This window comes from Lissotriton helveticus, chromosome 11 (genome assembly GCF_964261635.1).
Source record: "Lissotriton helveticus chromosome 11, aLisHel1.1, whole genome shotgun sequence".
NCBI classification, from domain to species: domain Eukaryota; kingdom Metazoa; phylum Chordata; class Amphibia; order Caudata; family Salamandridae; genus Lissotriton; species Lissotriton helveticus.
Window position 1 is genome coordinate 917462982 of NC_136072.1, and position 17918 is coordinate 917480899.

Consider the following 17918-nt stretch of genomic DNA (forward strand, 5'->3'; position numbering starts at 1 on the left):
GGGTAACTGCATTCAGCCCTCGATAGTCCACGCAGAACCGGAGCTCAGGGGCAACGCCCGGGGCAGCTGCCTTGGGAACCAGGACGACCGGGCTCGCCCAGGGACTGTCTGAGGGTTCGATCACTCCTAGGGTCAGCATCTTGGACACCTCGGTCTGGATGCAGGCTCGTACCCGGTCTGGTACGCGGTATGCTCGGTGTCGAATAGGAGGGCTGTCCCCGGTGTCCACATCGTGGAGGCACCAGGGGGTGACTCTGGGGGTGAGGGAGAACAGGGAGGCGAACTGCCTCAGGAGCGTTTGGCAGTCTTGGCGTTGCTCCGGGGACAGGGCCTCGGAGAGCTGGACCCCTTCCACTGAGCCATCCTGCTCGAGGGCCCTCAGTAAGTCCGGAAGGGGTTCGGAGTCTTCTTCTGTCCCAGTATCGGTAGCCATCAGGAGGCTGAGTTCGGATCGCACAAAATGGGGTTTGAGCCTGTTGGCATGGAGGACCCGTAGGGGGTTCCGGGCAGTCTCCATGTCGATTAAATAGGTGACGGGCCCCTTGCGTTCGATGACCTTGAAGGGCCCGGACCATCTGTCTTGGAGGGCACAGGGCTCAACCGGGGACATCACCCAGACCTGTTGTCCAGGTTCGAACTCAATGGAGGACGTGTGCTGATCGTACCACCTCTTCATGTCCTCCTGACTGGCCTCGAGGTTGGCTTTGGCGGTGTCTCGGAACCGCCGGCTCTGGTTGCGGAGAGCCAGGAGATACCGGTAGATGTCCGGGGGAGTTTTCTGGGGAGGCTGCTCCCAACCTTCCTTGACTAGGCTGAGGGGGCCCCGGACGGGGTGCCCGTACAGTAGTTCAAAGGGGCTGAAGCCGAGGGACTTCTGCGGGACCTCCCGATAGGCAAACAGGAGGCATGGAAGCAGTACGTCCCACTGGCGTCGAAGGGGTTCTTCTAGACCCATAATCATCCCCTTGAGGGTGCGGTTGAATCTCTCGACCAGTCCGTTTCCTTGCGGGTGATAGGGGGTCGTGAATTTGTAGGTGACCCCGCATTGCTGCCAGAGGGACTTCATATATCTGGAGATAAAGTTCGTGCCCCTGTCACTGACGACCTCCCGGGGGAACCCCACCCGGGAGAAGATCCCCATCAGGGCCCGGCCCACCACGGGGGCCGTCACAGTCCGAAGAGGGATGGCCTCGGGATAGCGGGTGGCGTGGTCTACAAGGACCAGGATGAACCGGTGTCCTTGGGCTGTTCGAGGGTCGAGGGGCCCCACAATGTCTATTCCCACTCGTTCAAACGGGGTGGTGACGACAGGAAAGGGTTGTAATGGTGCTTTGATTTTTCGGCCACTTTTTCCGCTGGCCTGGCAGGTGGGGCAGGCCTTGCAGTGGTTGGTGACATCCTTCCGCATGTGGGGCCAGAAAAAATGGGTCACCAGGCGGTCGTAGGTTTTATCCTGCCCCAGGTGTCCGGCAAGGGGGACATCGTGGGCTAAGTTCAGGAGGAAGTCTCGGAAGCGAAGGGGCACCACCAGCACCCGACTGGCCCCTAGTTCTGCAATTTTCTGCTCGCTGTAGAGCAGGTCTTGGTCCCAGTAGATCCAGTGGGCCCCCGAGGTATCCCCGGTGCTCTGGGCCAGGGCTTGCTGCCGGAGTCCTTCGAGAGAGGGACATGTTTTCTGTTCGGCCCGGAATTGTTCCTGCGTGGGGCCTCCCTCCTGCCGCCATTGTGCCAGGTCAGGGACGTCCCGAAGCTGGTCGGGTCCTTCTTCGGTTTGGGTCAAGGGAATGGCTTCTGGGGCGGCCTCCTCTGGGATGAGCGCGGGAGGAGGTTCTGGCCACTCGGGCTCTTCTGGGCTGGGGACCGCGCGGGCGGTCATGGACCGGGTCGTGACGCAGACCCATTCGGGGAGGCCAAGCATCCCCAGGTGCTCCCTCCGTTCGACAGCTGCCCAGGGAGAGCTTTCAAGGTCGTTTCCTAGGAGGCAGTCCACGGGGGCATCATCGCGGACAGTTACTTTTAACATCCCTGTTACTCCTCCCCACTCGAAGGGGACGCAGGCCATGTGGCATAGGCTTTCGGAGTTGTCGGCTGATCGAACAGGGCAAAGAATGTTCGGCAAGATTTGGTCTGGAGTGACGAGGTGGCGTCGGACCGCCGTTACACTGGCCCCGGTGTCGCGGAGGGCTTCCGCCCGGCGACCATTGATGTTAACCCATTGACCGTACTTCTGTGTGTTGGCGGGAAGGGGGGCCCGCGGAATCATGTCTCTCTCCCCTAAGCAGACCAGTGCCATGGCGGCGGGTGCCCATTCCGAGGGATCGGTCTCGTACTCCTCTTGGTCTTCCGGGATTATTTCTTCCCCTAGGGCCGCCGCTGCAACTTGGCGGGGAGTCGTGTTCGGATTCTTTGGGCAGTTGGGATCACTGGCGTAGTGGCCGGGTCGCTGGCACCTGTGGCACGTAATGTTGGCCCGGAAACCGGCCCGGACGGCAGGGCTTCCCCGGCCAACCGGGGTCGAGGGGTTTCTGGGGGGTGACGAGGGGCCGGGGTCTCTCCCCCGACCCTGACTTCCTCCTCCCCCTCGGGGGCGATACGATCTGGATACTTCGCTGGGTGCGCTCCGGCCAACTCGGGTGCTTTCCCACCGGTCGGCTTCGGCGGCGAGTTGTCGAGGGTCGGTTAGCTTGCTGTCCAGGAGGTGTTGCCGGAGCTCCACGAAGCAGTTGTTCGACAGGTGTTCCCATACGATAAGGTCAAAGAGTTGTTCGTAGGTGGTTACTTTGTTGCCCTTGATCCACCCCTCGAAGGCTCGGCTAAAAAAGTTCACGTACTCCACCCAAGTTGTACCCGGAATCCGTTTGCAGTCGCGGAACCGTTGGCGGTACATCTCAGGTGTGAGCCCGTATCGAGTGAGGAGGGCGGCCTTCATGTGGTCGTAGGAGGTCATTAGCTGGTCCGGGAGTTGCAGCAGGGCGTCCCGCCCTTCGTTGACAAACCTCCCCCATAATCCGGCTCCCCAATCGCTTCGGGGAATCCGGTGGGAGGTCATTGCCACCTCATAGGCTTTAAACCACTGCTGGATATCATCGTTCTTGTGGTATTCCCGGATGACATCTTTGGGGATGTGAACCTTGGGCTCGGTCGAGGCAGACGGGGTCGGTCGTTCGGGGAGCCCGAGGTCTTTATTCTGTTTCTGAATCTCCAGTGCTTTGAGATTGCGCTCATGTTCGTACTCTAGTCTCTTTTCCTCTAGCTCCCTCTGTCTTTGCTTGTCTTCCCGCTCTTCCCTGAGCCGTAAGTGTTCCAGGGTTATTTTTTGTTCTGCCAGCTTGAGTTCCCCATCCAAGCGAAGTCGGGCAAGTTCTAGTTCGTGGAGTCTGGTTTTTTCTCTTTCTCGGATCTCTTCCAGGGAGAGATCCGCTCTTTCTTTAGTTGGTGCGGGGCTCGTTTCGGTTGTTTGTGTTCGGGGTACGGCCGTACCCGTTTCTGCCCAAGCTTCTAGGGCTCGTTTGAAGTCTTCCTTTGTGCTAAGACCTGTGGTTGGAAGTCCAAGTTCTATGCAATATTGCTTCAGTTCCCGGTGGTTGTAGTCTTCCAATTTTTCCATCTGAAATTTTTCCGTTGTTCCGCTCTCTATTGACATGGTTGTTGTGTGTGGTGGGGCGAGTGACTTTCTGTACGATTATGCGTAGGTTCGGATCCCGTCGCTGGCCACCAATGTTAGACGGGGACCCTGAGGGTCGGCCGGATACCGAGGGAGAGATCCCCGAGGGGGACCGTCTCCGGCGATCGTACAGACAAGTACCCTCCCTCCCCACAAACAGGCACCACACCAAGTCGAGTTCAAGGCTTTATATAAGGTTCTTAAGGCAAGGATATCAGCGATACAGGATAACTTGGACCCGGGGGTCCTCTCACTTCTAGTCTCTGTAGGGAAAGGGGGTAGCGGGACAGTCTTGGTACCGGATCGGTACAGGTAGTGGTAAAAGGCGAGCTCACAATCCTCGAGCTGGAGGGTCTGGGGATCGGGCCGCGGCAGCGCCAGCAGGCCAAGGTGATAGTCTCATAAAGCAGAGGGCCGCGGCAGCGCCAGCAGGCCAAGACGATGGTTTCACGAGGCAGAGGGCCGCGGCAGCGCCAGCAGGCCAAGACGATGGTTTCACGAGGCAGAGGGCCGCGGCAGCGCCAGCAGGCCAAGACGATGGTTTCACGAGGCAGAGGGCCGCGGCAGCGCCAGCAGGCCAAGACGATGGTTTCACGAGGCAGAGGGCCGCGGCAGCGCCAGCAGGCCAAGACGATGGTTTCACGAGGCAGAGGGCCGCGGCAGCGCCAGCAGGCCAAGACGATGGTTTCACGAGGCAGAGGGCCGCGGCAGCGCCAGCAGGCCAAGTCACGGATGAGTTCTTCTCGGGTCTCTCGACTCCAGGATACAACTGGCTTCCTGGTCTGGCCCTGCCCCAGTTATAGGTCTGGTCCCCTTTGATGTCCGGACCCTCGCGCCTGGGGGCCGGGAGGTCCGGGATGAGGGAGTCCAGACCCCAGCAGGGGGGTGGAGCCAGCGCCCAGGCGGCCGGGGGTGATCGACACCTGGCGGAGGAGAGCCGTTGACGATTCCTTCTCCCATTGACTCGCCAAGTGGTCACTCTGCCTCCTGGGGGGAGGTTGGTGCCTCGATGTCGGGGCCGGTCGGGCCCAGGGTGAGGGTCGAGTTGAGGCCACGCGGCCTCGTGCTGCAGTGCCCCAAGATGGCGGCTGGGCCGAGGCCGTGGTGTGGATGGTGACCCGGGCCAGCTGGGTCCGGAGCTGGTGTCTTGTGGTGGAGGAATTTGCAGTGTACTTCGGGTGGTCGTCGGGGACTCTGGCTGGGGATGCAGGGGGAGCCAGGGTCCCGGTCCCATTGCGGGGAGGGGGGGCAGCCCGACCATGCGGCCTGTCCAACAGCTCCCCTGTACTTGACCCAAAATGTGCCTGTTTGGACGTGGCATATATTCGCCTGATTATTGCCAAGTGCTCCCCTCGCATCTAACCCCGTGTTCTCACATGTTATTATTAAATTGACCTGCTTCGGTCTGCTTTCTTTTACTGCTTAACAGTAACCGCGTTTATGTCTACCCTCTCCGTTTCACACTCCAAAGTGTGCTCCCGTGCTCGTTTAGACAGTGCTAGCCTCCCGTAATTCGGGTCTTACCTTTCCGGTGAGTTCTTCGCGGGGATTGTAATACGTCCCTTCTGCTTCGAGTAAGAGGCAGTTTTGAAAGCTACGGACTGGCGCCATGTATTTACAGCGGAACGTCCTGCCCTGTAAGTGGCAGACGTCATTTCCTGAAGGCCCCGCCTACTGGTCCAACTCAGGGTTACTGATTTCGAGTGTAAACCCGGCCGCCATTTTAGAGTGTCTATTCTACGATATATAAAGACACTTGTTAGTGAATGGATTCTATATTTACCAGGGTGTTGCTATATTTCCTCCCTTGTTTTTGAGTCTAATTACGTTTATGGTTATTTAGATACTTATTTCCGGCAATAACTGTATCCTCTGTCCGTTTCACCTTAATTTTCATGTCTCTCTTTTGGTGATTTAATTGTGTATTATCCTCATGAGGTTACGTTTCTTGTTATATTATTTCCCAATCATTTTAGTTCTTATTCTATTCATTTGTGAAACCCCGTGATGTTTGTGTGAGGACTTCCAATTTTGCGGCGGTTATGACCTATCATTCTGTGATTCCAATCATGGTTGTGAGCTATGTGGTTGCCACAGTTGATTTCTAAATTTTGTATTGGGCCAGTCACTAATAAAATCGAATTCTCCATCTCGAATGGGCTCAGAACAGTATTTTGTGCCATTAAGTGGCCCGAAGATGTTCAGTGATACAGATACATTCACAGTTTATGTTCTCTTAATTAAACCACATAGTTTTCAGTGCTAAGAATACAATGTTTATCATTAATACAGATATATCCACATTCAATATTCCTCATTTCATGCAACTCTATCCCTTAGTAATTCATTTGTTTTCGCTAGTCTGCATTATATGTAGTCATGTTTTGTCTATGTGCCTAAAAAGTAATGTAGCTCCTGGTCGATGTTAAGCCCCAGTTCTACACTTCTCAGAGTCATTATCCAGATAGCCTCTCTTCTCCGCAGTGCTAGTTCCCTATTACCCCCTCTCGGGTGCATAGGTACATGTTCTATCCCAAAGTACTGGAATGAGTGACTCGCTGTTTGTGCAGGGCATATTGACATGTGGGCTGCCACTGGGTAGCGCATATCACCTTGTTTAACCGCCCTGATGTGTTCGTTTATTCTGTCTTTTAGCATCCTTTTAGTGCTCCCTACATATCTTTTGCCGCATTTGCAATCTAGGGCATAGACCACAAATTTGCTGCAACAGTTGATGGTCGTCAATATTCGGTATTCTTCATTGTGTGGTCCTTTGAATCCCTTTCTCTTTTTGTAGGCCCATTTACATGCTGCGCACATACCGCAGCCATAGAACCCTGGGTCTGTCAACCAACAGCTTTTGGTTTTCTTTCCCTGGTAACTTGGGCTCAATATGTTCCTCAGTGTTGTGCCTTTTCTGTATGTTAGTGTTGACCTTTCAGTTATGTGTTTTTTTAGAATCGTATCTTTGCTGAGTAGGTGCCAGTGTTTGTTGAGACTTTTGCGTAAAATGGGAGCCCAGTTGTTATAATATGTCACCATTCTAACTGTTTCGTTTTTCATTGTCTGTTTGGGCTTTTCTATTAGCGTGTCTTTTCTGGCTAGTTGGTTTATTCTGCTTTCTGCTTTTTGTAAAACCTTCTGGTTGTACCCTCTGTTCCTGAATCTTTTAATTGTTCCTTGTTTTTGTGTCTCAAATTCTGTGTCTGTGCTGCAATTGCGGCGGGTTCTGACTAATTCCCCGTAAGGGATTGCCTTTTTTTGGTGTTCCGGGTGGGCACTCGTTGCATGTAGCAGGGAATTGCAGGCCGTGCTTTTTCTATACAGTCTGCTTTGTATTGTATTGTTCTCAATAGAGAATTCCACATCCAAGAATGGTAATTTTACTTTGCTGTATTCCATCGTGAACCTAATATTTTGATCGTTGGTATTTAGGTATGTGTGGAATCCCTGTAATTTATCTGGAGTACCAGTCCAGATCATGAAGCAGTCATCGATATATCTGCCCCAGTATAGTATATCCTTATTCCATTCTGAGGCCGGTGGACCCCAGATTCGCGTCTCCTCAAACCTCCCCATCACTAGGTTGGCATACGAGGGCGAAAATCTGGAGCCCATCGCCACTCCTTGTTTCTGTCTGTACCACTGTTCCTTATAAAGGAAAATGTTATTGTCCAGAATTGTCTCAATCATTTCTAAAATCATTTCACTGTGTGCCCATGCACTAGCAGGTCTTTTGCTGAGCATGTGTTTCACAGCTGTCAGTCCCGTGTCTCTTTTGATGCAGGTATATAAAGAGACAACGTCTAATGTGACCATTGTCATGTTTTCATCCCATGGTAGGTCTGCCATGGTCCCCAGAATATGTTTCGTGTCCCTTATATAAGATGGAAGGTTTTGTACTAACGGTTTTAGGAACACGTCCACATATTCTGAGAGCCTCTCAGTTGGTCCCCCGATGCCAGATATAATTGGTCTTCCCGGAGGGAAAATATGGGGCTTATGTACCTTAGGTACTGTATAAATGCAAGGATATCTTGGTCTGTCTATCCTTAGATATGCATGTTCATTTTCATCAATAAGACATTTACCATGCCACTGTTTTAATAATGTATTGATATATTCTGTCAGTCTTCACATCGGGTTGGCTCCTATTTGTTCATAACAGTCCGCATTTTCTAACTGGGTGAGTATTTCATGGTCATAATCCCTACTTTGCATTATTACCATGTTTCCCCCTTTGTCCGCTTCACGGATAGTTATTTCTCTGTTTGTACTAAGTTCTTTCAATGCTTTCCTCTCTTCCTTTGTGAGATTATCTCTGTGCATGTGTTCAACTGTTTTTTTCATGATGTGTTTGTCCAGATCCGCTGTTACTGCTTTATAAAACTGATCGATATTATTGCCTGCTGTCAGTGATGGTGTCCATTTCGATTTGTCTTTCAACCCACTTGTTATGTTATAGTCGAGGTCAATTTCAAAATCCCTCATTATTCTTTCTGTTAGTATGGCCTCGTCCTCACATTCTGTGATTGACAGGGGAGCACTGATCGAGGGAAATGTTTCCTTTTTTATATTGCCATAAACATGAGAGAGATATACAGGTTATATCTGTATATCCTAGCAATAATATCGATCAGTTTTATAAAGCAGTAACAGCGGATCTGGACAAACACATCATGAAAAAAACAGTTGAACACATGCACAGAGATAATCTCACAAAGGAAGAGAGGAAAGCATTGAAAGAACTTAGTACAAACAGAGAAATAACTATCCGTGAAGCGGACAAAGGGGGAAACATGGTAATAATGCAAAGTAGGGATTATGACCATGAAATACTCACCCAGTTAGAAAATGCGGACTGTTATGAACAAATAGGAGCCAACCCGATGTGGAGACTGACAGAATATATCAATACATTATTAAAACAGTGGCATGGTAAATGTCTTATTGATGAAAATGAACATGCATATCTAAGGATAGACAGACCAAGATATCCTTGCATTTATACAGTACCTAAGGTACATAAGCCCCATATTTTCCCTCCGGGAAGACCAATTATATCTGGCATCGGGGGACCAACTGAGAGGCTCTCAGAATATGTGGACGTGTTCCTAAAACCGTTAGTACAAAACCTTCCATCTTATATAAGGGACACGAAACATATTCTGGGGACCATGGCAGACCTACCATGGGATGAAAACATGACAATGGTCACATTAGACGTTGTCTCTTTATATACCTGCATCAAAAGAGACACGGGACTGACAGCTGTGAAACACATGCTCAGCAAAAGACCTGCTAGTGCATGGGCACACAGTGAAATGATTTTAGAAATGATTGAGACAATTCTGGACAATAACATTTTCCTTTATAAGGAACAGTGGTACAGACAGAAACAAGGAGTGGCGATGGGCTCCAGATTTTCGCCCTCGTATGCCAACCTAGTGATGGGGAGGTTTGAGGAGACGCGAATCTGGGGTCCACCGGCCTCAGAATGGAATAAGGATATACTATACTGGGGCAGATATATCGATGACTGCTTCATGATCTGGACTGGTACTCCAGATAAATTACAGGGATTCCACACATACCTAAATACCAACGATCAAAATATTAGGTTCACGATGGAATACAGCAAAGTAAAATTACCATTCTTGGATGTGGAATTCTCTATTGAGAACAATACAATACAAAGCAGACTGTATAGAAAAAGCACGGCCTGCAATTCCCTGCTACATGCAACGAGTGCCCACCCGGAACACCAAAAAAAGGCAATCCCTTACGGGGAATTAGTCAGAACCCGCCGCAATTGCAGCACAGACACAGAATTTGAGACACAAAAACAAGGAACAATTAAAAGATTCAGGAACAGAGGGTACAACCAGAAGGTTTTACAAAAAGCAGAAAGCAGAATAAACCAACTAGCCAGAAAAGACACGCTAATAGAAAAGCCCAAACAGACAATGAAAAACGAAACAGTTAGAATGGTGACATATTATAACAACTGGGCTCCCATTTTACGCAAAAGTCTCAACAAACACTGGCACCTACTCAGCAAAGATACGATTCTAAAAAAACACATAACTGAAAGGCCAACACTAACATACAGAAAAGGCACAACACTGAGGAACATATTGAGCCCAAGTTACCAGGGAAAGAAAACCAAAAGCTGTTGGTTGACAGACCCAGGGTTCTATGGCTGCGGTATGTGCGCAGCATGTAAATGGGCCTACAAAAAGAGAAAGGGATTCAAAGGACCACACAATGAAGAATACCGAATACTGACGACCATCAACTGTTGCAGCAAATTTGTGGTCTATGCCCTAGATTGCAAATGCGGCAAAAGATATGTAGGGAGCACTAAAAGGATGCTAAAAGACAGAATAAACGAACACATCAGGGCGGTTAAACAAGGTGATATGCGCTACCCAGTGGCATCCCACATGTCAATATGCCCTGCACAAACAGCGAGTCACTCATTCCAGTACTTTGGGATAGAACATGTACCTATGCACCCGAGAGGGGGTAATAGGGAACTAGCACTGCGGAGAAGAGAGGCTATCTGGATAATGACTCTGAGAAGTGTAGAACTGGGGCTTAACATCGACCAGGAGCTACATTACTTTTTAGGCACATAGACAAAACATGACTACATATAATGCAGACTAGCGAAAACAAATGAATTACTAAGGGATAGAGTTGCATGAAATGAGGAATATTGAATGTGGATATATCTGTATTAATGATAAACATTGTATTCTTAGCACTGAAAACTATGTGGTTTAATTAAGAGAACATAAACTGTGAATGTATCTGTATCACTGAACATCTTCGGGCCACTTAATGGCACAAAATACTGTTCTGAGCCCATTCGAGATGGAGAATTCGATTTTATTAGTGACTGGCCCAATACAAAATTTAGAAATCAACTGTGGCAACCACATAGCTCACAACCATGATTGGAATCACAGAATGATAGGTCATAACCGCCGCAAAATTGGAAGTCCTCACACAAACATCACGGGGTTTCACAAATGAATAGAATAAGAACTAAAATGATTGGGAAATAATATAACAAGAAACGTAACCTCATGAGGATAATACACAATTAAATCACCAAAAGAGAGACATGAAAATTAAGGTGAAACGGACAGAGGATACAGTTATTGCCGGAAATAAGTATCTAAATAACCATAAACGTAATTAGACTCAAAAACAAGGGAGGAAATATAGCAACACCCTGGTAAATATAGAATCCATTCACTAACAAGTGTCTTTATATATCGTAGAATAGACACTCTAAAATGGCGGCCGGGTTTACACTCGAAATCAGTAAACCTGAGTTGGACCAGTAGGCGGGGCCTTCAGGAAATGACGTCTGCCACTTACAGGGCAGGACGTTCCGCTGTAAATACATGGCGCCAGTCCGTAGCTTTCAAAACTGCCTCTTACTCGAAGCAGAAGGGACGTATTACAATCCCCGCGAAGAACTCACCGGAAAGGTAAGACCCGAATTACGGGAGGCTAGCACTGTCTAAACGAGCACGGGAGCACACTTTGGAGTGTGAAACGGAGAGGGTAGACATAAACGCGGTTACTGTTAAGCAGTAAAAGAAAGCAGACCGAAGCAGGTCAATTTAATAATAACATGTGAGAACACGGGGTTAGATGCGAGGGGAGCACTTGGCAATAATCAGGCGAATATATGCCACGTCCAAACAGGCACATTTTGGGTCAAGTACAGGGGAGCACTGATCGAGGGAAATGTTTCCTTTTTTATATTGCCATAAACATGAGAGAGATATACAGGTTATATCTGTATATCCTAGCGAAGCTGATAGCACCTGCAGAAATAGGTAATAAAAACGAAAGAAAGGTAACACAGCTTAACTTAAAAATCTGTATCTTCATAAATACAGAAATGTCCTGATGCAAACAACTAAAGTCTGATATTATTCACAGCTTGCAGAGAGTGAACCAATATATGGTGTTCACATCAAATGAAGCTGGAACAATAAATAACAACGATAGCCACACCAGAACCCCATTGAGGGTTGGAAGTATCACCTCAATCAACGTAAGTAGATTTCCGGGTCTAAACCTGAAAAATGTGGCCTTCTTAAACTAATATGTTCAAAGCAGGTCGACTTTACGTTTATACACTGCTTCAATATTTCGCCCCCACAGAACGAACTACAGCAACGGAGAATAGGTACTAAAATGGAATGGTTCCTTTATAAGCATGTTCCCACTATAACTTACACACAAACAATCACATGATGAAAGTTTGCATGTCACCCCAATGATAATGATAAGCTCACGCGCACCGGTCTCTCCATACCTCCTAATGGGCTCATACTCTCTTTAAATGATGTTAAGAAGCACCATATTTTTCACTGAGAAGGCACAAAATGCGGTATTGAACTAGACGGAATATTGAACATGCATATTAAGATGCAATTGGATGCATGCACCACCACCTTATCTCATTAGACAAGCAATTTGTTTATACTAATTTGAATGTTGTATTCAGTAGTAATGTGCTACAACATTACCATTTTCTTTAAACAGCCTTGAAAAAGTCGGGGGTTACATTCCCCAGTACGACGAAACACGTGTTGGCTGTGACGTCTCCTTCATTAAACAACGACAAAACCCTGAACAAAAGGATCTTGAAATTTTTTTATTGGATTGCTGTATGAACTGAAATGTGAAAACACCTGTATTTGACTGTGTAAAATACCTTACGTGTGCTAGGGAGCAACAAACAATTCTGCTGTCATTTACCTTGAAGCATTAGATTGGCACAATAACCAAATGTGTCTTGGTTTCCTCTGCGTTGCCTAAATACATTTTGTATTGGGGCTTTTATCACTTAGAGAAGTGAGTAGAGCTGTTGTACACATGGCATGACTGAGCATATAAGGCCACCTATGAGACTTTGTGAATTCAACTAAATACATCTGTTCCTTGGTGGCGTTGTTTCATGGCGTGTATTAAAGTTTCCCATTGCCATCCCACCAGCAAATTCTGCAGCCATCAGCCTATTCCATTGTTCATTTTAGAAACTAGGCCAATAGTGAGCATAGGTTAATTAAAGTTTAAATGTATAGTGGGCACGCTAAAATGTTAATTAAAGTTTAAATGTATAGTGGGCACGCTAAAATGTTTTTTTTTGTGCTGGTTTGTAGCGTTAAGGGAAATGCTGGCTTTCAGTTTATGATGCGAGCTCACTCGCCACGGGGTGAACTGATTGCATTTGGCACATGCATTATGGGGTTTGTTATGGAGTAAATGAGGAAATACACAAGCATTTGGCGCTGGCAGGAGCTATTGAGGCGGTGTGACTTTTGTACCCCTGGAGGTGTTCACGAGGTCCAGCACTTCATGGTGGAGTGGGGACTGGGAGACGCCTGGGAGCAGAGGGAGGAGGTCTGGCAGGGAAGGAAATGCTGCGAGGGAGGAGTCCGTATTGAAGAGGCATTGCGGCCTTGAGGGTGAGGTTGTGTTTGTGCCGAGTGAGGGTGGCGGGGGGGGGGGCTCAATGCTTAGCGGGAAGGCGTGGGTGCAAAAAAAGAGCTTCAAGGAGCATGCCGCAGCTTGCAAAACAAAAGAAAGGCGGCTCTGCTTCATGCTCTGGTGAAACTGCCACACATAATGCACAGCCAAAAGCGATCTCTTTCTTAATGGCTTCGTTCCCATATGGGGAAAGGCACCGGAGGAAGGGCAAATTAAGTTGTGCAAGCCGCCGGGGAAGGGATGCCCCCTCTTGGCTTTTTCAGGTGAACATTCCAAGTGACTCCACTTACTTTGATGAGCGTCTGAAATGGTCGCCACTAAGCAGGTACCTCTGACGCATATTGCAAAGGCCTGTCAAGCACAGCGGAGGAAGAGTTTCGCATGAGGCCACAGGTTTATTTTATATCTTGCAATATCTGGCGGCAGCACAGCAAAGAATTTCAAAAACATATTTTTTTGTTTGTTTTGTGACGGAAGGAATGAGAACACATTCATCATTAAGTGCCAGCGAAAGCCCCAGGTATTTGTAGGTAATGAATGAGAAAATGAAACATATTACAGGGAGCTTCCAGAAATATCAAAACCGCATCTTATTATTTAACGGTAAAAAGATCGACCACAAAGAAAATTAATATGTTGTACTTTATGTTGAACTGTCTCCTAAGATTGAGGTCGCACAATCATGGGACGCCCCTGGGTGACCAGTGATGAAAGAGAGGGGGGAGGAGAAATCCGAGCAAGGCTGTGTGTGGGGAGAGAGGAACAGATGGCCGTGAAGCAGGGGGCGGGGCAGCGGAACCCTTTGAAGTGGCCTGGCGGCCGTGAAGAAATGCTGCTGCGAGGGGGAAGGCTCGTGCATGAGAGCAGGTCACGTGATTGTGATTCACGTGAACTGTCCAAAATCCTCTGGAGGAGAGCCCTTGGCCTGAAGTTTGGTTTGACTGCATTAGGGCTCTTTTCCTATTCCTGCGGAATAGGAAAGGGGCGAGCCCTAAAAATGACTCTTTAGAGGAATTCCCTTCCCCTACAACGCCCACCTGGCATGACGTCATGCCTAACTTCTCCACTAGTGAGAGGTAAGCAGTGTGAGCAGGCCGGAAAAAACGGACCGCCTGTGCCAGGGCACCAAACAGAGCCCGATAGAGACCCTTTTCGAGGCCCCGGGGAGACCAGGCCCACTTAAAGCCCTGGTCACAGGCATTCATTGTGGGTTTTGGGGGGGGGCAAGAGCTTATTTATTATCCTAAAGACTTTCGCACAGAGCAAGAGCGAAAAAGGCTGAAAATGGCGAAAGAAATAGGAAGCATTAGATACAAAAACAGTGACAAAGGAAGAAAGTAGGGATAAAAAACCTGTAATATCGATATTAAGAGACAGGAGACAGGAAAAAAGTAGATGGAGAAAGAGACATAAGGTGGAATCAAGAATAGGCAGCCTTGGTGCACAGCAACCATGGGCTTCAGAAGCCAGGCAGCAGGCATCCTTTAAAAATCTTTAGGACCCTACACTTTTTCGTGTATTTATTAAAAAAATTATCCACCATGCAGCTGGTTTCAATGCAGGCAGTATTGACCGTCAGGTTGATCAGAGTTGATGACATGCATATTAACTTTGTGTATCACTTTCATATAAATGGTCCGAAACCGGTCCCAGGATGCTTGTTTCCGGTCCAGGGAAGACATGACTTGGCAGTTCGGGATGGACTGTTCCCATGAGGCACAGGGTCAGACTGATTTGCATATGGCCATGTCTTAACTGGGGTGGTGGAGTGAGCTAATGAATGATGATGGATTAAACCCAGATCAGTTGACTGGGGGTGAGTGTTTGATTTTCTCAAGCGCCCCGTCCATCATCCCCTTTGGTATCGCTTTGTTCGCCCTAAGTTGGCAGGGTATGCCCAGACGTGGGTCCCTTGCTCACTCTGCCACTGGATTCAAGATAGCCTGGCTGATGAGGGTTATGAACCCGAAACCGGTGCCAGGATGCTTGTTTCCCGTCCAGGGAAGACCTGGCTAGGCAGTTCGGGATGGACTGTTCCCATGAGGCACAGGGTCAGACTGATTTGCATATGGTCATGTCTGAACTGGGGTGGTGGAGTGAGCTGAGGAATGATGATGGAATAAACCCAGATCAGTTGACTGGGGGTGAGGGTTTGATTTGCTCAAGCGCTGCGTCCATCATCCCCTTTGGTATCGCAGTGTCGAACACATTCATATATATCTTTTTTGAGGGGGAGGGGGTAGGCGCGGGGAGATTAGGTGATTTGCGCAGACTCGCAGGATGTGGAGTCGACCCCGAAGCTCGTACCTTGGTTTCCCAGCTCCAAAGGCGGCAGTCTAGCCATGAGCCACATCCTGTAGCATAGAGTATGAGAAAACATTTTGTGAAGCAATACAATTACGAGCTTCATAAACACAAGTAAATATTGAAATAAGCAAAGCATTGCATAAGTGAGTGTATGTATACACCCACTTTTTACATATAAAAATAAACTTGATAGGGACTTAAAAAAAGTCCTGCCACATCTTGGCAGTGTAAGCAAGTATTAAACAGATTAGCTGAGAATCGCTTCGAGCCTGAGGCCAGCAGATCAGCAAGCCGGTCTGGGTCAGTGAGACAAGTAACACACTTTTGTTGGAAGAACCAATAAAGCACTCTGCAAAAAAAGTATTATTTCAAACCCTGCACAGCTCTACAAGTTAATCTAAAACCGGGAACTTCACCACACAACACATACACTCCATAACACATGGTTAAAAGACATTGTCATTTACAACGCCAATACCTCTAACTTAAGCAAATGCGAGACCTATTGCATTTCCAATCCTTGTTTCTTTTTACCATCTTTTCACCATGCTGCACAGCATCTTGCTGATGCTCTACAGCATGGCCAGAAAGACATTGCCAATCAATAGAACCCAAAGGTGACACCTATTAATTGGCTTTGCCAATGTTTTTATCTTTTTGTTCACTGTAGCACTATAGGCCGGGACCTACCATATGCAAATTATAATTGTCCCTTCCATAAAAAGCACAATCGCTTACTATTCCGAAGGACTTAAACCAGTAGCTCTCTGACTTGTAGGAATCAAGTTGCACCTTATTGATGAGAACTAAAATAGGCCAAAACATGGCTTTGGTGGCTTGTGTTCACATACAGTGTGCACATTACAGTTGAGACTGACCAGTCACTTATTGGGTTGGCCACAACGGATTTTTCCTCTCTGTAGTGTTATAGTGATCAAAGAATAATGATCTAGAATGCTGCCAGAAGTAATTACCAGGGATTAGATTCATTCAAGCATTTCATTCATCACATTTTTGAAGAGGTTTTGAACTAATGTAAATCCTATTAAATTAGGACCTCATTTTCTTATAGGCTTGTTGTTGAGTAATCATTAAAAGTCAACCTCTTGCATTTTCCTTGCAATTGTGGAAGACTAAGGATGAGTGACATTTCAGTTGTGTTTTTAATTGATTTTCTATTCTTCACAGAATAAAAAGGGAACTGAACTTCTTCTTGGTGTTGATGCCCTTGGACTCCACATTTACGACCCGGAAAACAGACTAACAGCAAAAATCTCCTTTCCCTGGAATGAGATTCGGAACATCTCATACAGCGATAAGGAGGTAAAGGTTGTTCTTCCTACAGAAGGCAATCCTGCCATTGATGAAGGGGTCTTGCCAGCATAATTACTTGTCTGAACCTTTGGTGCTATGTCTTTTTGCTGTATTTCTCTTTTTTCCTTCCTGCAAAGGAATCTTTATCAGCTCGACCTGTAAAGCTTAAGTCACACATGATCCTAATGTGTCTCGTAGAGTTTGCGGGCTTGGATAGTCCAAATTTTGGTAACTGGTATTGTATTTTAGGTGTATTTTCATTAGATAGCACAGACCTGTCCCTCTTGGTTTACCTAGGTGCTATATGCAGCATGAGGGGGCATTTTACATGATAGATTATGAAGTCATGCATAATGTACATAGTGAAGGAAAACATTTATCAACTATTCATAGCATTGATTATAGTGGCAGATCGATATGTCAATTTATGGTCATATGGCTAAAAAAGTGACTACTGGCTGAGCAGGAGATATGGGTTCAGAGTGTTGGTAAGAGCGTGGTTTGGAGCAGGAATTACATGCATGTAGCTTATGTGTTCTTTTCTGTAATGTTGAAAGAGTAACTGGACGTATGACTACCAAGGGCAGTTTGTTTTCATTTCTGGGTCCAGGGAACAAGAATGCTCACTTTGTTGTTCTTTGAACATTGTTTTGAATTTTTAGTCTTACATTTTGCTAGGTTTATTGAAGTTACGATAGTACAGGGATGAGAGTGTTTGGTGAAGTGTGCCTTGGACTATGTATATACTATCTGCAGGTATATAAACGACCTTGACGTGGGAAACATGGCCTCTCGATTAATAGATTTTTACCATGCTTAAGCATTTAGATTTTCTGCCCATTGCTTCTCCTTGTGTGAGAATAATCTAGTGTATGCTTTAACATTGGGCAAGACGATCTTTAATGTGATCTCTTTGCATTTGTGTTGATGTTTTACTTTTTGCTCTCTTTCAGTTCACTATTAAACCACTGGACAAGAAAACGGATGTCTTTAAGTTCAATTCTTCAAAGCTGCGGGTTAATAAGTTGGTGAGTTCTTCGCATTCTGAGATTATATGTTCAGGTTTTAATGACAAAACTGTAAGTTCGAGGCATGTGAGCTGTAGATCACA

The 17918-nt window shown here is 47.3% G+C and overlaps 1 protein-coding gene across 3 annotated transcripts in view; it reads left to right on the forward strand.

Annotated features, from left to right (window-relative positions):
- NF2 (NF2, moesin-ezrin-radixin like (MERLIN) tumor suppressor) overlaps nt 1-17918 on the forward strand; it is a 493960-nt gene that overhangs the window by 227038 nt on the left and 249004 nt on the right. For all 3 annotated transcript variants that reach the window (XM_078667193.1, XM_078667192.1, XM_078667194.1), the window contains exons 8-9: nt 16682-16816; nt 17761-17835. In XM_078667193.1, the coding sequence (XP_078523319.1) occupies nt 16682-16816; nt 17761-17835 (210 nt within the window). The remainder of the gene's footprint in view (nt 1-16681; nt 16817-17760; nt 17836-17918) is intronic.